This window comes from Ovis canadensis, chromosome 3 (assembly GCF_042477335.2).
Source record: "Ovis canadensis isolate MfBH-ARS-UI-01 breed Bighorn chromosome 3, ARS-UI_OviCan_v2, whole genome shotgun sequence".
In the NCBI taxonomy this organism is placed as follows: domain Eukaryota; kingdom Metazoa; phylum Chordata; class Mammalia; order Artiodactyla; family Bovidae; genus Ovis; species Ovis canadensis.
Window position 1 is genome coordinate 167,805,460 of NC_091247.1, and position 15,517 is coordinate 167,820,976.

Sequence of the window (15,517 nt, forward strand, 5' to 3'; positions counted from 1 at the left end):
GGAAATGGTCACCACATGCCTCCGAAAAGAACACGGTATCATCTATGCAATATTCCAACTGAGGACGCGTAATCTGAATCTATTCATGAGGAAAAGAGTCAGCAAACGCAAAATGAAGAATATTCTGTTTTGAAAGGGGAATCAAGGTCTATATTCTTAAAAACTGTTAATATCATAAAAGATAAAGGCTGAGGAACTGTTTCAGATTAAGGGAAACTAAAGGACAGAAAAACTAAATACATTATTCAGAGCCAGATTCAGCACTACAGGAAAAAACATGCTAGAAAACATATTACTGGAATAACTGACAAAAATGGAATATGGATGTTAGATCACACAACTATATTAATGTTAAATTTCTTTAAACTGTTAACCATACTGTGGTTATGCAGGAACATGTCTTTTTTCTTAGAAAACATACAATGAAGCATTTAAGAGTAAAGAGGATCTATAAGTACATATACATACATGTATGAGAGAGAGAATATGCTAAGGCAAATGGAACAGAATCTTAACTGCCAGTGAATCTGGGTAATGGGTACATGAGGTTCTTGTGGGTAAAGAACACAAGGTTCTTTGTTCTAGGAACTGCTTATTCCCACAACTTTCTCCAAGTCTGAAATCATCTCCAAATAAAAGTTTAAAAACAAAAGGGACTTCCCTCGTGGTCCAGTGGCTAACACTCTGAGCTTCCAATACAGGTGGCCCTGGTCAGGGAACTAGATCCCACAAGCTGCAGCTAAAACAGAAGATCCTGCGTGGGGTGCAACTAAAACCTATGACCCAGCGCAGCCAAATAAATATTTTTTTTAAATAAATAGGAACCTCCCTGGTAGTCCAGTGATTAAGACTCCAGTTTCTAATGCAAGGGGTGCAGGTTTGATCCCTGGTCAGGGAACTAAGGTCCCAACATGCCACAGGGTATGGCCAAAAAAAATTTTTTAACAAATAAAAGAAAAAAAAGACAGATCCACTAAAGTGAAAAATTGGTCAAGACAAATTGTGAAGTAAAAGAAAGTAGACTGCAGAATAATATGAATGCCCATCTAATTTATATTAAGGAAAAGACAAAAGGCATAAAAATACTTTCATTCAGCATACCACAACCAGAAAGTAGCTCCCATTCACAACCAGAGAAAGCCAGATTGCAGCGACCCAGTGAAGCCAAAAATAAACAAATCGATTAAAAAATAATAATAATCACAAAAATAAAAATAAAATGTTCACATGCAAGTGCTACACAGGAAAATCAGCAGCAAAAACTACCTCTTGGCAGATGGGCCTGGCCTTTCACTCTGTGCTCTTTTCCTGTTATGTCTTTTTACATTAAGCATGCATGATTTTAAAATGGAAATTAAAAACATAGAAGAGTGATTTGGTACACATTTGTCTCTGCCTGTCGCTGAGGCAGACGGTGCACGAGAGGCTGTGCAGACTGGCTTGAGGAAAAGGCCCACTCACCTTAGGCAGGTCCAGAAACAGGTGCTGAGAGGATTTTACCACAGGGCACGACCGGCAGACTTTACACTGAGGCTTCTGTGAAGGTAAAGTCAAGAGAAGGGGTGACCCAGGACAGGGCAGTTGGAATCAGGCTGCAGGCCAGGAGCTCTCCAGGTTGAGGGGAGATGAGGTCCCCTGTCTGCCACCACACTTCACCTCATTCTCACACCCCACCAAGTAAGAACTACTTACTTGGACCAGCTCTGAGCTTGGAGAGTCAGGTCTGCAGGGCACAACTTTTGCTACAGTTTCATGTCTGTGTCCTTTCATTCCCAAGTACAGGAAAAATGCACTCTCTGAGCACAGGCTAGATAGACCCAGGCTAGACAGCCCTGCAGCTGTGTGAGGAGTGAAAAGACCAACCGAAAAGAAGACACATGGTTCCTCTTCTTGAGGAAGTTACGCTCAAGCAGGGAGAGAGGGCTTGCACGAAAAACAAGCGTGGGCCTTCACACGGCAAAATGTCGAGAAATACTTATCTGCATGACACAACATGACTGTACAAACAATGAAGTATGACAGCTAAAGGAGTAGCAGTTGGGTGGGGCAAGTCAATGAAAGCCTGCAAGTGAGTTTTGATCTGGGTTTTTGAAGGTGAGAAATTATAACTCTCTCAGGAACTCTCTCCCGAACTCTACATGTCTGTATCAACTGCCTACCTAACATCCCTCCCTGGATGTCTAAGGAGGCATCTCCAACTTAACAAACCCAAACAGTGTCACCATACTCTACCAGAAAGAAATTCACAGTCTTGCCCGTGTTTGTAGATGGTGCTACCAGCCACCCAAGCTGCTCAAGCCAAAAGCGTAAAGTCTCCATTCTCTTGACTTACCTATCACCTCAAACTCCAGTCTGTCCAGTTCCACAGAGTCTGCCTCCAAAACTTATCTCAAATCCTTCCCTGTCCCCTCATTCCCCCTGCTTTTAACCTAGTCCAAGCTACCATCACTCCATTTCTGAGCTACTGCCATTCTGGCCTCCAAACTGGTTTCCCTGCTTTCTCTCTTGCTTCCCTCCCACCCATTATCCACAGAGCAGCCTGCCATTCCACTCCAAGAGGGCTAACTGTGCCCGGAAATCTGGTCACTGCCTATGTCTTTGACCTCATTTCAACCCACCACCACCACCTCTCCACCCCCACCCACTGTGAGCCACACTGGTCTTTTCAATTCCCCTTTTCATTGCTCTGCTGCCTTGGGTCTTTGCATGTCCTGGTCCTTCTGCTTAGAATACTCTTCATCCCACTTATCGCCTCCTGGCTCCTTCTCATTCTTCAGTTAAATTTTCAGTTCAAATGTTACCTTCTAAGAGGACTTCCCTAATCACCCAGCTCAAGTCTTCCCCCCAGAAGTCACTCTATTACATCTTCCTGGAAGCTTATAGCAACTACACTCTATCTTTAGTGCTTGTCTTCTCTCTCACTAGAAAAAAATCTGTCTTGTTCATTGCTACAATCTCAATAACCAGAACTATGACAACACTACTGTAAAGACTCAAAAAAGTGTGTTGAATAAATGAACAACTACCAAATGCATAAACATGGAGTAGAAGAAAGGTGGTGTTTATGGAAGAAAGGAAGAACTAAACAAGCGCAGAGCAGCTGGTGTGAAGCAGAAGAAAAGGCAAGAAAGTATGAATTCAACTTGTCTCTTTCCCAGGACAATGCCAAGCACCTAGTAAATGCTCAGTATGAGCGATCAGTTGCTAAGACTAGAGTAGAAAGAGCCACTGGTGAAAGGTCTTGAATGTTAAATCAAAAATCCTACGGGCAAGGTCCTACTGTGTGGCACAGGGAACCATGTTCAATGTCCTGGGATAAACCATAATGGAAAAGAATATAAAAAAGAATGCATATATATGTATAACTGAATCATTCTGCTGTACAGCAGAAATTAATACAACATTATAAATCAACTATACTTCATTTAAAAAACATCCTAAGTGACAGTCCCTTAAAACTAGACACTGTCTCCTTCCAGGCTCCCAGGAGACCCTCCTCCTACCTTGAGCTCAATGGCATTGATGAGCTTGCCACACTTGTCACACTGGTCACCCCGGGCCTCCTCGTAGCCACAGAAGGGACACACACCCTCCACAAAGCGGTCAGCCAGGAAGCGGGCACAGTGCTCACACCGCAGTTGCTCCACAGTATCTTGCAGCACAAAACCTCGGGCCAGCAGCCGCTGGAAGATGTCCTGGGTAATTCTGACGAGGTGTGGAAGGGACGGGGGAAGTCAGAGGAAGCAATGCACCCTTCCTTCCTGCCACTCCACCTAGGACCCAAACTCACCCAGTCCAAGTGCCAAAGAAATCAGGGAGAGGCCCTCTAGTCATCTGGGAGTTTACTCATGAGCCCAGACCCCTCACATAAATTCTCCAACTCCCCACATGATCTCTTTCTTCATCACTCTAGAATTTACTTTGGTCAAATACAGATTTATCTGTTTTGTATTCTTTGTTAACAAAAATCTCCAAAAGGATAGGACTGGTTAGTTCTTTGAACTCTGGGAGTTGGTGATGGACAGGGAGGCCTGGCGTGCTGTGATTCATGGGGTTGCAAAGAGTCAGACACGACTGAGCGACTGAACTGAACTGAAAAATTCAATCAGTCCAACTGCTAAACTGCACAGCACTCTCTGGCAGCCTACCTACTGTGTAGTACTTATAGGCATGACAATCAGGCAGAGGAGAATGAATGTTTCCTATAAACACACAGGAGCGGGAGGGGTGTCCTAAGACTGTAAGAGAAGGAAGGCGGGAGAGGCAAGGCAGATCCTTCCTGTGGACGTAATTCCTGTGTCTTCCCCACCTCGGCGGCTCCTGCAGCCCTGGTCAGACTTCTGCACACAATGACTCCCCATAATAATGCCTGAGACACATCACATTTCAGGACAATATCCAGATGTCTGGGGGCGGGGGGGCAACAATTTTGGTTCCGTCTGTCTTTCTGTCCCCTCAATATTCCCACTGCCCTCACCCCCTCCATTTCTGATTGATCAAAGGACACCTACTTGGTCTGCTGTGGAGTGGTAGTCCGACCAAAAAAGTCAAACGAAATGTTAAACCAGCGGTAGATGTCAGCGTGGATAACGTGGTACTTGTCACAGATCTCCTGTGGGGTTAGTCCCTCCTCCATAGCCTTGGTCTCTGTCGCTGTACCATACTCATCTGTCCCACACAGGTAGAGGGTGTTCCACTGACGGAGCCGGGAGTACCTGAAAGGGAATGTAGTGATCGTGAGGCCCCATCTCAGCCCCCTCCATGTGCCCAGGATTCTTCCAGTATCCCCACTTGAGGCCTATTTCCCACTTGGGGAGCACTGCTTCCTCAGGGCCCTCCCCCAGTAGCTGGCTGCACCTTGCAAAGACGTCGGCACTAAGCACACAGCCGATGATGTTTCCAAGGTGGGGAACATTGTTGACGTAAGGGAGGGCGCTGGTGATGAGCACATTTCTCTCCCCAGCCACGGGCAACCTGGAAGGGAAGAAGGAAGAGAACAGTCCAGGGGGAGATGAGAGGGTCAAGAGTGACCCAAAGTGCACAGAGCAGCCAGATGCATCTATTCTACTGCCCAGGGTCATGTCCATCTGAAGTCTTTCCTCACAAGAAGCTGCTGGAGCTTAAACTTTCCCAGAAGCCATGAGATCCCTCCAGCTGCGAATATAGGGCCCTGCCCATAGCGAGCAAGCCTCGTGTACTGCTCCTAAGAAGCCTCGTTCCCACATGGAACTCTGTCCCTCTTTATAATCCTAAGTGCTCCTTTTCCATCAGCTGGTTCTCAGGCTTCAGCCTCCCGAGTACTGACAACTCTCCCCAGGCTGTCTTCAACCATCATTCACTAACTCCCTGGACTTTAACACCACCCAAGAACACCTTCCCAGCACTGACCTCTCCCCTTCTTTCCAAGTGCTATGTTAGCATTACTTCTAGTTAGGACCTGAAACGCTTACAATTCACCAACCCACACACAAGCGTTCCCAAGTCCTCTCATATCGCATGACTCTTCACGCCCTAACCCATGTGGGTCAGTCACTTCCTCATGGCCTGTCTCAAACCGGCAGGCACCAGCCACTGCCTTCATAGCCTTAATCTCCTCCCCACTGTCCCAGGACCACTCCTAGTCATCCCACTCAACCTGCCGCCAGAAGTCACTCCACCTGCTCTTCTCTTTCCATGCTTTGTCACCCATGACAGCTTGGCTGAACACATCCTATATCCGCCGCCCACCCCAGCACTAACACCTCACTAGGGTTCATCTTTCCAATCATTCTTTTTTTTTTTTCAGTTTCAATATTTTTTCTTGAAGTATAATTGATTTACAATGTTATTTCAAACCATTCTTAACTTACAACGGCCAGCTCCCAACAATTACCATGTTCTTCAACTGTAGGCACCCTGCAGGCTCACCGAGTCTCAGAATCTCTTACCAATAGAGACTCCAGTGATTTCTTCCTGTTAATCTCACCCTTCTTCCCAGCTGCATGCTGGTTAGATGGTCCATCTACTTCCTGGAACATTTTACAGCTCATTTCTTCAGAAAGTGCTCACCAATGTCTCCTGCATCCAGACTTTTCTCCCCGTGACTGAATACCATAATTCTCTCTGAAATCCAGCTTAGAAATCAGCTCCTTCAGGAAAGCCCTCCCTCACTGACAGTCGGCCTCCCACCCAGTCATCCTTGTGCCCTGGGCCCCTAAGCAACCTGTGCCACACACACTGCAGTGCTCCTTTTCGTGTCGCTCCGTAATGTCTCTCTCATCTTGTGTGTGCTTACTACAGTGGAGACATAAAGGTGAGCATGCCCAGGGTTCTGCCCTCAAGGAGGGTACATTCTATCATATAACTTCTGACTGGGATCAGTGTGATCAGAGGTACAAAGTGCTCACAGAGGTCAAAGGAAGTTGAGCATCCCCAGCCCAAGACTCCACAGAGGGACTTCCCTGGTGGTCCAGTGGTTTAGAATCCACCTGCCAACACGGGGGACATGGGTTCCAGCCTTGGTCCAGGAAGATTCTGCGTGCCAAGGAGCAACTAAGCCCATGCAGCACAGCTACTGAGGCTGCGCTCTAGAGCCTGTAAGCCGCAACAACTGAAGCCCACACGTCTAGAGCCCACGCTCAGCAGCAAGAGAAACCCACAAACCACAACTGGAGAAGACCCACACGCAGCAATAAAGAGCCCACACAGCCAAAAATAAAGAAAGATTCCACAGAGGCAGAACTATATGGGTTGGGTTCTCAAGAATGGGTGGGAATTTGCCAGATTCAAGACTCTTGGGGTGCACTTCAGTCAGAAGCAAAAGCATTTGCTCTGGTGCCTAACACCAATTGTCTCCTCCTCTAAGTATGCATTCAAACAAGTTAGCCTGTATAGACACCTGAGAAAGTCTACCTCCTGTTCTTTACTACCTCCAAATCAATCCTCAGTAGGTACTCACAGAAATATTCAAAATGAGTGAATGAACAAAAGATGAGCTTTCATTAACTCATTCAAATTTTACCATTATCTACCAAATACTTGGCCCTGTGCTAAAAGATATGCCATGTAAAAGAAAAGAGAGCCCCAATCTTCAATTAAGCTTACAGATTAGTGAGGAGACAGACACATAGAGACAATTACCATAAAATGTGACAACAGGACCTGCCAGAAGATGAAGCACTTAAGACTCTCAAGCTGTACAGAGAAGGAAATGATAGACCCAGTCTCTTGAACAACTGTCCAGGAGGTAGGGGAGACACAGGCCTTCCAGTAAGAAGAGCATGAGCAAACACACCAAGGTGTGAGAATATGATCTCAGCCTGCCCTCCACTCAAAGCTCATTCTGACCCAGCTGTCCCGACTGACCAGCCTCCAGCCACTGGCCTTTTAGAAATTCCTTATAAAGACACTTCGTCTATCTGAGATAGCCTTTCCCCATACTTACCCTTGCCTGACTAACTCCTACTCATTTTGCAAGTCTTCAGTTCAGTTCAGTTCAGTCACTCAGTCGTGGCTGACTCTTTGCGACCCCATGAATTGCAGCACGCCAGGCCTCCCTGTCCATCACCAACCAGCAGAGTTCACTCAAAGTCATGTCTGTCGAGTCAGTGATGCCATCCAGCCATCTCATCCTCTGTCGTCCCCTTCTCCTCCTGCCCACAATCCCTCCCAGCATCAGAGTCTTTTCCAATGAGTCAATTCTTCACATGAGGTAGCCAAAGTATTGGAGTTTCAGCTTTGGCATCAGTCCTTCCAAAGAACACCCAGGACTGATCTTTAGATCTCCTTTTTTCTTTGGCTGTACTGGGTAGCTTGTGGCATCTTAGTTCCCCCACCAGGCCCTCAGCAGTAAAAGCATGGAGTCCTAACCACTTGACTACCAGGGAGTTCCCACAAGTGTTAGTTCAAATGTTGTCTTTTTCTAAGTTAACCTCCTGTGACATTTTCTCACAGTACTTGTCTTTTCCTTCATACTACTTAGTTTTTAAAATACCTGTCTATAACACTAGACTCAAAGTGGCATGACAGCAGAGTCTTGTCTGTTTGCTCCCTTCTGTAGACCCAGTTCCCAGCACACAGGGCCTGACAAGGAGTGGACATGTAAATCTTTACTGAACATGTTCAGAACTACAAATACTTCGTTCCAATGGAAAAATCTACATATGGGTGTGATTTTTTTTTTTTTGCCACACCACACAGCTCCCTGACCATGGATCGATCCTGGGCCTTCACCAGTCAAAGCACCAGTCTTAACCACTGGACCCAGCCAGGAAATTCCCAGTATGTATGTGAATGTTATCTTAGCTATCAGAAGAGTGATAAAACATGATGCTAAGCATGCAGGCAGGAGCCAGATCGTGAAAGACCAGGTGAAGTACACAAAGAAACCATCTGTAGAATTCTGAAAAGGAGAATGAGATAATACCGGCAGTTTTAAGCAGCCATCTGGTGACAATATGGAGCACAGGACAGCAGGGAAGGAGAAGGTAAGAGATGGCAAGGCCCCACTTCAGGTAGCAGCAGTGAGGATAGGGAGAAGGGATGGATACAAGGACTCCTTAGGAGTTAGAATCAATGACCTGGTAATGGAGTAAATGATACAGGAAGAGATGAAAAAATGGTATAGATGACACCAAGATTTCTGGCCTGGATCTTCAGGTGGAAGGTGGGAGTCATTCACTAAGACAAGTGACTAAAGGAGAAAGAGATGCTGGCAGGGAAGGTAAGAGGTTTGGTTTTGGACATGATGAGTTTGCAGTGCCAGCGGAGGTGGAGGAATCAAGGAGGTAGTCTGACAGATGTCTAAAGCTCAGAACAACGATCTGAACGGGAGAAACAGACTAAGGTACAATCAGTAGCTGGAAAGTAACTGAAAACACAGGTGTTGGGGGGGGGACTGATGGACAGTATGTCCAAAATATTAGCCAAGAGGTTAAGAGGACAGAAAATTACAGAAAGGTCAGCAATGGGGATTAAACAGGCAGGTACTGGCTCTATCAACAATTTCCACATAAAAAACCAAGCCCCACTCAGTCTGTGCCTACTCACACTGGATTCTGCTGTGGCCGAAGAGGGGGCAAGCTTTCCAGGCCCTTCTCCCAAGCAGCTACAGCCACGGCAATCTCCTCCTCAGACAGAGTAGCCAGTTCCTCCTCCTATGAAGAGTGGACAGTATCCCTCACCAGGTACACCACGTAAGGAAATTCTCTCCAAGAACTGACACAGTTAACAGCTGTGCTCAAACTCTCTCTCCAAGCCACCCCCTGCCACCTCAGGCACTGAGGCTGTGTGAGTACCCCTCTTCTTTGTTCCAAACCTCAGGCTCATTGCTGATAAGCCTGCCCTCAAGGGAGCCGGGCTGAGGCTGCTTCTGGAGGTAGGGCCGGAGGGCCAGGACACCCTGCTGCTTCAGCACAGTCTCTGCAGCTCGCTGACATGGCTCCTGGGAACTCAGTGTCTGGAACCAGCTGTGCAGGGCACCCAGTTCCTCTGTGGGCATGGGAGAAAGGAAGCAATCAACAAGACCTAGAATCGGTAGCTGGAAAGGGACCTCCTCCCCTTTATGAAGTTTCTCCAGCTGCCTTCCCCAGTTCCCTTGGATGTCTTTCTGCTATAGTTGCCCTGTCAAGTTACAGCTCAGAATAGGTCCTCAATAGTCTACTGTCCACTCTGTAACCCCTACACCAAGTTCCTCAGGCTGGTGGGGAAGTGATATGCACAATTCTCACCAGGGAGATAGGATGGGTCTTGGAGTAACGGGTAGAGCGCTCCCCACAAAACAATATCGGCTAGAGATTCTGTCTCCTTTGTTGAGAAACAAAAAGAAAAAGTACACAGGTGAGACACTCAATTTCTTCCCATGGATATAATAATACTGTACATTTCCTAAACACTTATTAAATATCAAGCACTGTGTTAAGCATTTTAAATTATCTCAACTCTCACAGTAACCCACTGAGAAGGGTTCTAACATTACTCCCACTTCAAAGACGAGAAACAATGAACTTCAAAGAGCTTACGAGTTTTAAAGGTTACAGTGCTAGTAAGGGGCAGTTGGGGGTGGGGGTTGAACTTTGAATACAGTCTTCCTCTTTAATTCTTATACCATACAGCTTTTCCCAACACTGATCTCAAGGCCCAACTCACCCCAGCCAGGAATGGACAGCTCCGACGACTCAAGCTGTGGTCAATATGCATCAGGGCTCTCCGAACTGGGCCAAGAACATCTTCTCCCTTCTTCCCTTGGACCACTAAATAGTACAGGGCAGCGGACAAAGCTGGCTGAAACACGGGAGACCCGGGTCAGGATGGCCGTGCAAAGCAGCAATCTGCCTGCCAACCCCACATCTCAGTCCTACCTGCAGCTCTGTTGCTTCCCATTCCAGCCACTGGTTGGTGAGATCATCTTGCTCCCAGCCAGATAACAGAAAGAAGTATCTACCCAGGGAGAGAGCAACAGAGGGAGAATTAAAGGGGCTCGTTGGTCGAGTCCATTTCTTACCCCAGTTGTAAATAAGGCCACACAGAGGACAGTAACCCGATTTTATTCAGCCACCTCCCCGCATCAAGGACCAATACTGACCGACAGATTGCACTGGTGGAGAAGAGGTAGTTGCCACTATCCAGCTGCAAGACAGGGACCTTAGGCCGGGTCAGGAATGGGACCACACACTCTGACACAGGGGAGGAAGATGGGTGAAAAACAGAGAAAAGAAATACTATGTCAACTTAAAAGGACATCTTCACAGTCATTGGGGGGAGGTGCTGGGGGGGGGCGTGCAGGGGAGATGGGCAGTCACAAGGAGAGGGTCCAGGATAGGACCTCTGAAAGGGGATGGGTCCAGAATGAGCTGGAGAGACAAGCAGGTGTTCAGCTGAGACTGCCAGCTAGAAACAGATGGGGACTGCAGAGAGAGTGTGGTGGTACTGGGGTAATGCTGCAGCCAAGAACTGGAACAACTGAAAATAACTAGGATGTCTGATGTTTTCCCAGGTGGCTCAGTGCTAAAGAATCCACATGCCAATGCAGGAGACATGAGTTCGATCCCTGTGTCAGGAGAAGGAAATGGCCCCCACCCCAGTATCCTTGACTAGAAAATCCCATGGACAGAGGAGCCTGGCGGGCTACAATCCACAGGGTCACAAAGAGTCGGACACAACTGAGAGACTGAGCACAAGAATATCTGAAAATGATCTGAGCTACCCTGGGAGAACAAAATTAAGAGAACCGGGAGGACTGACAAGAGAACCGCTTAGAAGTCACACAAACCGATGGCTGGGAATGAGAAGAGATAAACCGAAGGGAAAGTAGGGTTTCCTAAGAAAACCTGGGGGGCATCATATGAATGACGTGGGGGAGAAGGTTGGAGAGGGGAGACAGGTTCACTGGAGTGAGACGAGGTCCTGGGAGAGGAAGGAGGGGAGACCAGAAATGAGAGAAGGGTACACTGAGGCTAACTAAGGGAAGTGACTGATGAAAGATGTCACTGGGAGGGAAGAAGGTACGGGGTGCTGAAGGATAACGTGGGAAGAAGTTGACGGGAGTGCGTGGTGTTGGGGCCTGGAGTGTTGGCGAAGATAACTGTGGGGTCGTTGTCTGTGTGTTCCAGTCCCGCCCGTCTCATCCACCGCCCACCAGCACCAGCCCGACTACCTTCTGGGCCTACTGTGCTGATGAGCAGCTCCGCTCTGCCCTGGGCCCTCCCGGCCGCGGCCAGCACTGGCAGACTCCCCGGAGCGCCCTCACTCACGAACAACCTCATTTCGCCGTGGACCCTACGCTGATGCAACCGGAACCGGTCTCCCGCCAGAGGGCTGACCGACCGCCGCGAGGTACGCCGGGAAATGGAGTCCCGAATGAAGCCGTTCCCCTGGCCTGGCTCCCGGAAAGCTGACTGTTTCTCCCATCATGCAACACTAGAAAACAGGAAAGGAGTGTCATAGAGATGGAGCGGTTTAGATGCGGTGCCAGAGCGACACTTTATTGATGGGAGGACCGGAGGAGACCGTAACGTGTGGGGCCCAGCTCACTTTAATCCTCTAAAGCAGCCAGAGGCCGATGATGGAAACCGAGGGCCCCACTTTCTTGCTGAAGTGGCGCTGCCATGACAGAGGCAACTCGCAATGGCTGACTGTAGATTGGAGTTCATAAGAATCAAGAGTTCTAGAGTTGAGAGTTATGATAAACTTAACGTTGGGCAATGTGCTTAGGGCTTGCCTGGTGGCTCAGAGGTTAAAGCGGCTGCCTCCAATGTGGGAGACCCGAGTTCGATCCCTGGATCGGGAAGATCCCCTGGAGAAAGAAATCGTAACCCACTCCAGTATTCTTGCCTGGAGAATCCCATGGACGGAGAAGCCTGGTAGGCTACAGTTCACGGGGTCGCAAAGAGTCGGACACGACTGAGCGACTTCACTATGTGCTTAGTCACTCAGTCGTGCCCGAATTACTTACGTTAGGGACACTAACAACGTTAGTGACAATTAAAATTTTTCATTGTCTTATTAACAAAAGAGAACCTGACTATTAAATATTGATTTAATACCAGTCTGAAGCGCATATGCACACTGGCAATCTCATTAAAGGGAAGGGAGCTTGCGTATAGAAAAGTAGATTGAGGGGACTATGAAGGCTAAAAGTTGGGCAACTGTTGTTTAGTTGCTAAAAGTGAAGTCACTCAGTCGTAGTCGTGTCCGACTCTTTGGGACCCCATGGACTGTAGCCTATCAGGCTCCTCCCTCCATGGGATTCTCCAGGTAAAAATAGTGGCGTGGGTTGCCATTTCTGACTCCAGGAGATCTTCCTGACCCAGGGATCAAACCCAGGTCTCCCACATTCCAGGCAGATGCTTTAACCGTTGAGCCAACTGTCTGTTTAGGCAGTAAGTAATGTCCAACTAAGAGAATGTGACTATTAAATATTGATTTAATACCACTCTGAAGCGCATATGCACACTGGCAATTTCATTAAAGGGAAAGGAGCTTATGTATAGAAAAGTAGATTGAGGGGACTATGAAGGCTAAGAGTTGGGCAATTGTTGTTTAGTCGCTAAGGGATGTCCAACTCTTGTGACCCCACAGACTGTAGGCTGCCAGGCTCCTCTGTCCATGGCATTTCTCAGTCAAAATACTGGAATGGGTTGCCAGTCCCTTCTCCAGGAGATCTTTCCAACCCAGGGTTGGAATTCATGTCTCTACATTGTCAGATGGACTCTTTACCATTGAGCCACCAGGGGCAATAAGTATATTCTATTCTAGGAAACGTATCAGTAATTGAGAAAGGGACCTTCTTAATCATCTTTGAATCCCTTTAAAATTAATTAATACCTAATAGGAGTACTTATGAAGTTGGCACTGTTTTATATATATATATATATTTCTCAAACTAATTTTTTTAAATGGAAAAAAACCCCACATTTTTAATTTTCAAAAAACTCTGTGATGGTTCTGGGCCTTTTGAAGCTAAGCCATAAGAAGCCTTGCAGCTTCTGCCCAGGCCTCTTGGCACACTCTGATAGCATTGAACTGCCAGGTAAGAAGTCTTACTACTCTGAGATTGCCATGCAGGAGTGGTGTCATGTTGACATGCTGGTTGACAGTTCCAGCTGATCCCAGCATTCCATCCATCCTCATCAAGGTGTCAGGTATGTGAGTGAAGCTTTCCAGATCAAACCATCTATCTGATTGCTGAATATCACCAAGTGATCCTAGTCAACACTACATGGGACAGAAGAATCGCCCAGCTGAGCCCTGCCCAAGTCTCTGCCCCATAAAATCATGGGCTCTAAGAAAATAATTGTTATTTTTTAAATTACAGACTGTGTGGTAGCTTCTGTCATTCTCATTTTTCAGATGAGGAAAACTTTCTACCCCACAGAGAGGTTACTTTGAGCTATATAAAGCATTGAAGATACAGTTGTTCACAAAATAGGCTTCTACCTTAGCAGAGCTCACAGACTTTCTGGGAAGTCAGAAAAGTCAAATAACCTTAAAGTGTCATGAAAGTTATGAGGAAATGTAAAGCTTGCTGTAGGATCTCCTAGTTAGGGGCCCTACTTGACTCTAAGGAGTTAAGAGAGATTTTCTTGTGCAAACGACCTTTCAACTGAGATCTAACTAATGAGTAAGAATTAGTCTGATAAAGATTGGTGGAAGTGGAGAGAGGAAGTGTTTCAGGCAGAAGGAACAACTTATGCAAAGGACCAGAGACCTCAATGCATTTTAGGAATGTGAGGAATTAGTATGTAGCTGGAATATGGAGTTTGTAGTGGGAAGTGTGAAAATGCTAGGCTAACAGGAGAAAGTCTCTGTAAACCATACTGTAAAATCTGGACTTCACTCTGAGGAAAATGGGAACCCTTTGAATGGTTAAGTCAGGGGAGTGGCAGGGCATTTTTATGTTTTGGAAGCATCACTGTGCCAGGAATGGACTGGAGAGGAACAGAACTATATGCAAGGAAACCAGTTCAGAAATTATATTATCTGGGCTTAAAAAGGCAGTACTTATAGGGATTAAAGGAAGTAGATTGCAAAGATTTAGCAATCAGCTAAATATGAGTGCTGAAGAAACAAGACAGTTAGGGTTGGCTGCTAGATTTCTGGCCTGGGCTATTGGGTACACCCTCTATGTGCTCCAACAGATGATAGTATTTCCCCTTTCATAGTGATTATCACACTGTATTTTAATCGTTAATGAGAGGGCAACAATTTTATTTTTGACTACACATCACAGCATGCAGAATTTTAATTCCCCAAACAGAGATGGAAGCCCTCCCTCCTGCAGTGGAAGGGCTGAGTCCTAACCACTGGACCACCAGGGAATTCCCTAAAAGAGGGCATCTTAATTGATAATGCCTAGCATACAGTTCTTGCCCTGGTATGTATGATAGTAAGCATTCAATGAATATTTATAAATTTAAATTTAACTTGGGAGTTCCCTGGTAGCCTAGGTTTTGGGATTCTGGGCTTTTACTGCCATGGCCCCAGTTCAATCCCTGGTCGGTGAAGATCCAGCAAACCGCTTGGTGTGCCCCACCCCCCCAAAAAAATTGATTAACTTACTAGTGGTACTGCGAGAGAAACAAGTTTATGGGGGAAGCTGACAAGTTCAATTGAGAACATACTATGTTTGTGGTACCTGTGAAAAACCCAAGTGGAGTTTTTCAGTGGACAACAGATTAGACTGGAGCTCCAGAGAAAGATCTGGACTGGAGATACAGTGCCAGTGACATATGGAGGTCATTTGAGCTGCGGAGAGAATAAGACCACCAATGGTATATAGAAGGTAAAGGGCACAGGATCTTAGACAGACTTCTGGGGTTTAAGAAACAAGCAAAGTTCTTCCTTATGCAACAGAGAAGAAGTGAAGTAGCTCAGCCGTGTCCGACTCTTTGCAACCCCGTGGACTGTAGCCTACCAAGCTCCTCCCTCCATGGGATTCTCCAGGCAAGAACACTGAAGTAAGGTTGCCATTTCCTTCTCCAATGCAACAGAGAAGGAATTGCTAAAAAAAAAAAAAAAGGCTAAGAAGGACACCAGCAAT

The 15,517-nt window shown here is 46.7% G+C and overlaps 1 protein-coding gene across 6 annotated transcripts in view; it reads right to left on the minus strand.

Moving 5' to 3' along the window:
- The window catches only part of MARS1 (methionyl-tRNA synthetase 1), a 28,224-nt gene that overhangs the window by 7,423 nt on the left and 5,284 nt on the right, over nucleotides 1–15,517 (minus strand). For 2 of the 6 annotated variants that reach the window (XM_069584867.1, XM_069584868.1), the window contains exons 2-12: nucleotides 11,633–11,895; nucleotides 10,562–10,652; nucleotides 10,338–10,416; nucleotides 10,126–10,229; nucleotides 9,708–9,783; nucleotides 9,296–9,468; nucleotides 9,028–9,134; nucleotides 4,858–4,974; nucleotides 4,512–4,715; nucleotides 3,504–3,705; nucleotides 1,462–1,536 (exon numbers count right to left, since the gene is read on the minus strand). In XM_069584867.1, the coding sequence (XP_069440968.1) occupies nucleotides 1,462–1,536; nucleotides 3,504–3,705; nucleotides 4,512–4,715; nucleotides 4,858–4,974; nucleotides 9,028–9,134; nucleotides 9,296–9,468; nucleotides 9,708–9,783; nucleotides 10,126–10,229; nucleotides 10,338–10,359 (1,080 nt within the window). In that variant the 5' untranslated portion in view covers nucleotides 10,360–10,416; nucleotides 10,562–10,652; nucleotides 11,633–11,895. Of the gene's footprint in view, nucleotides 1–1,461; nucleotides 1,537–3,503; nucleotides 3,706–4,511; nucleotides 4,716–4,857; nucleotides 4,975–9,027; nucleotides 9,135–9,295; nucleotides 9,469–9,707; nucleotides 9,784–10,125; nucleotides 10,261–10,337; nucleotides 10,417–10,561; nucleotides 10,653–11,632; nucleotides 11,896–15,517 lie in introns of all 6 variants that reach the window. The other 4 variants (XM_069584864.1, XM_069584865.1, XM_069584866.1 and 1 more) reach the window with 3 other exon arrangements.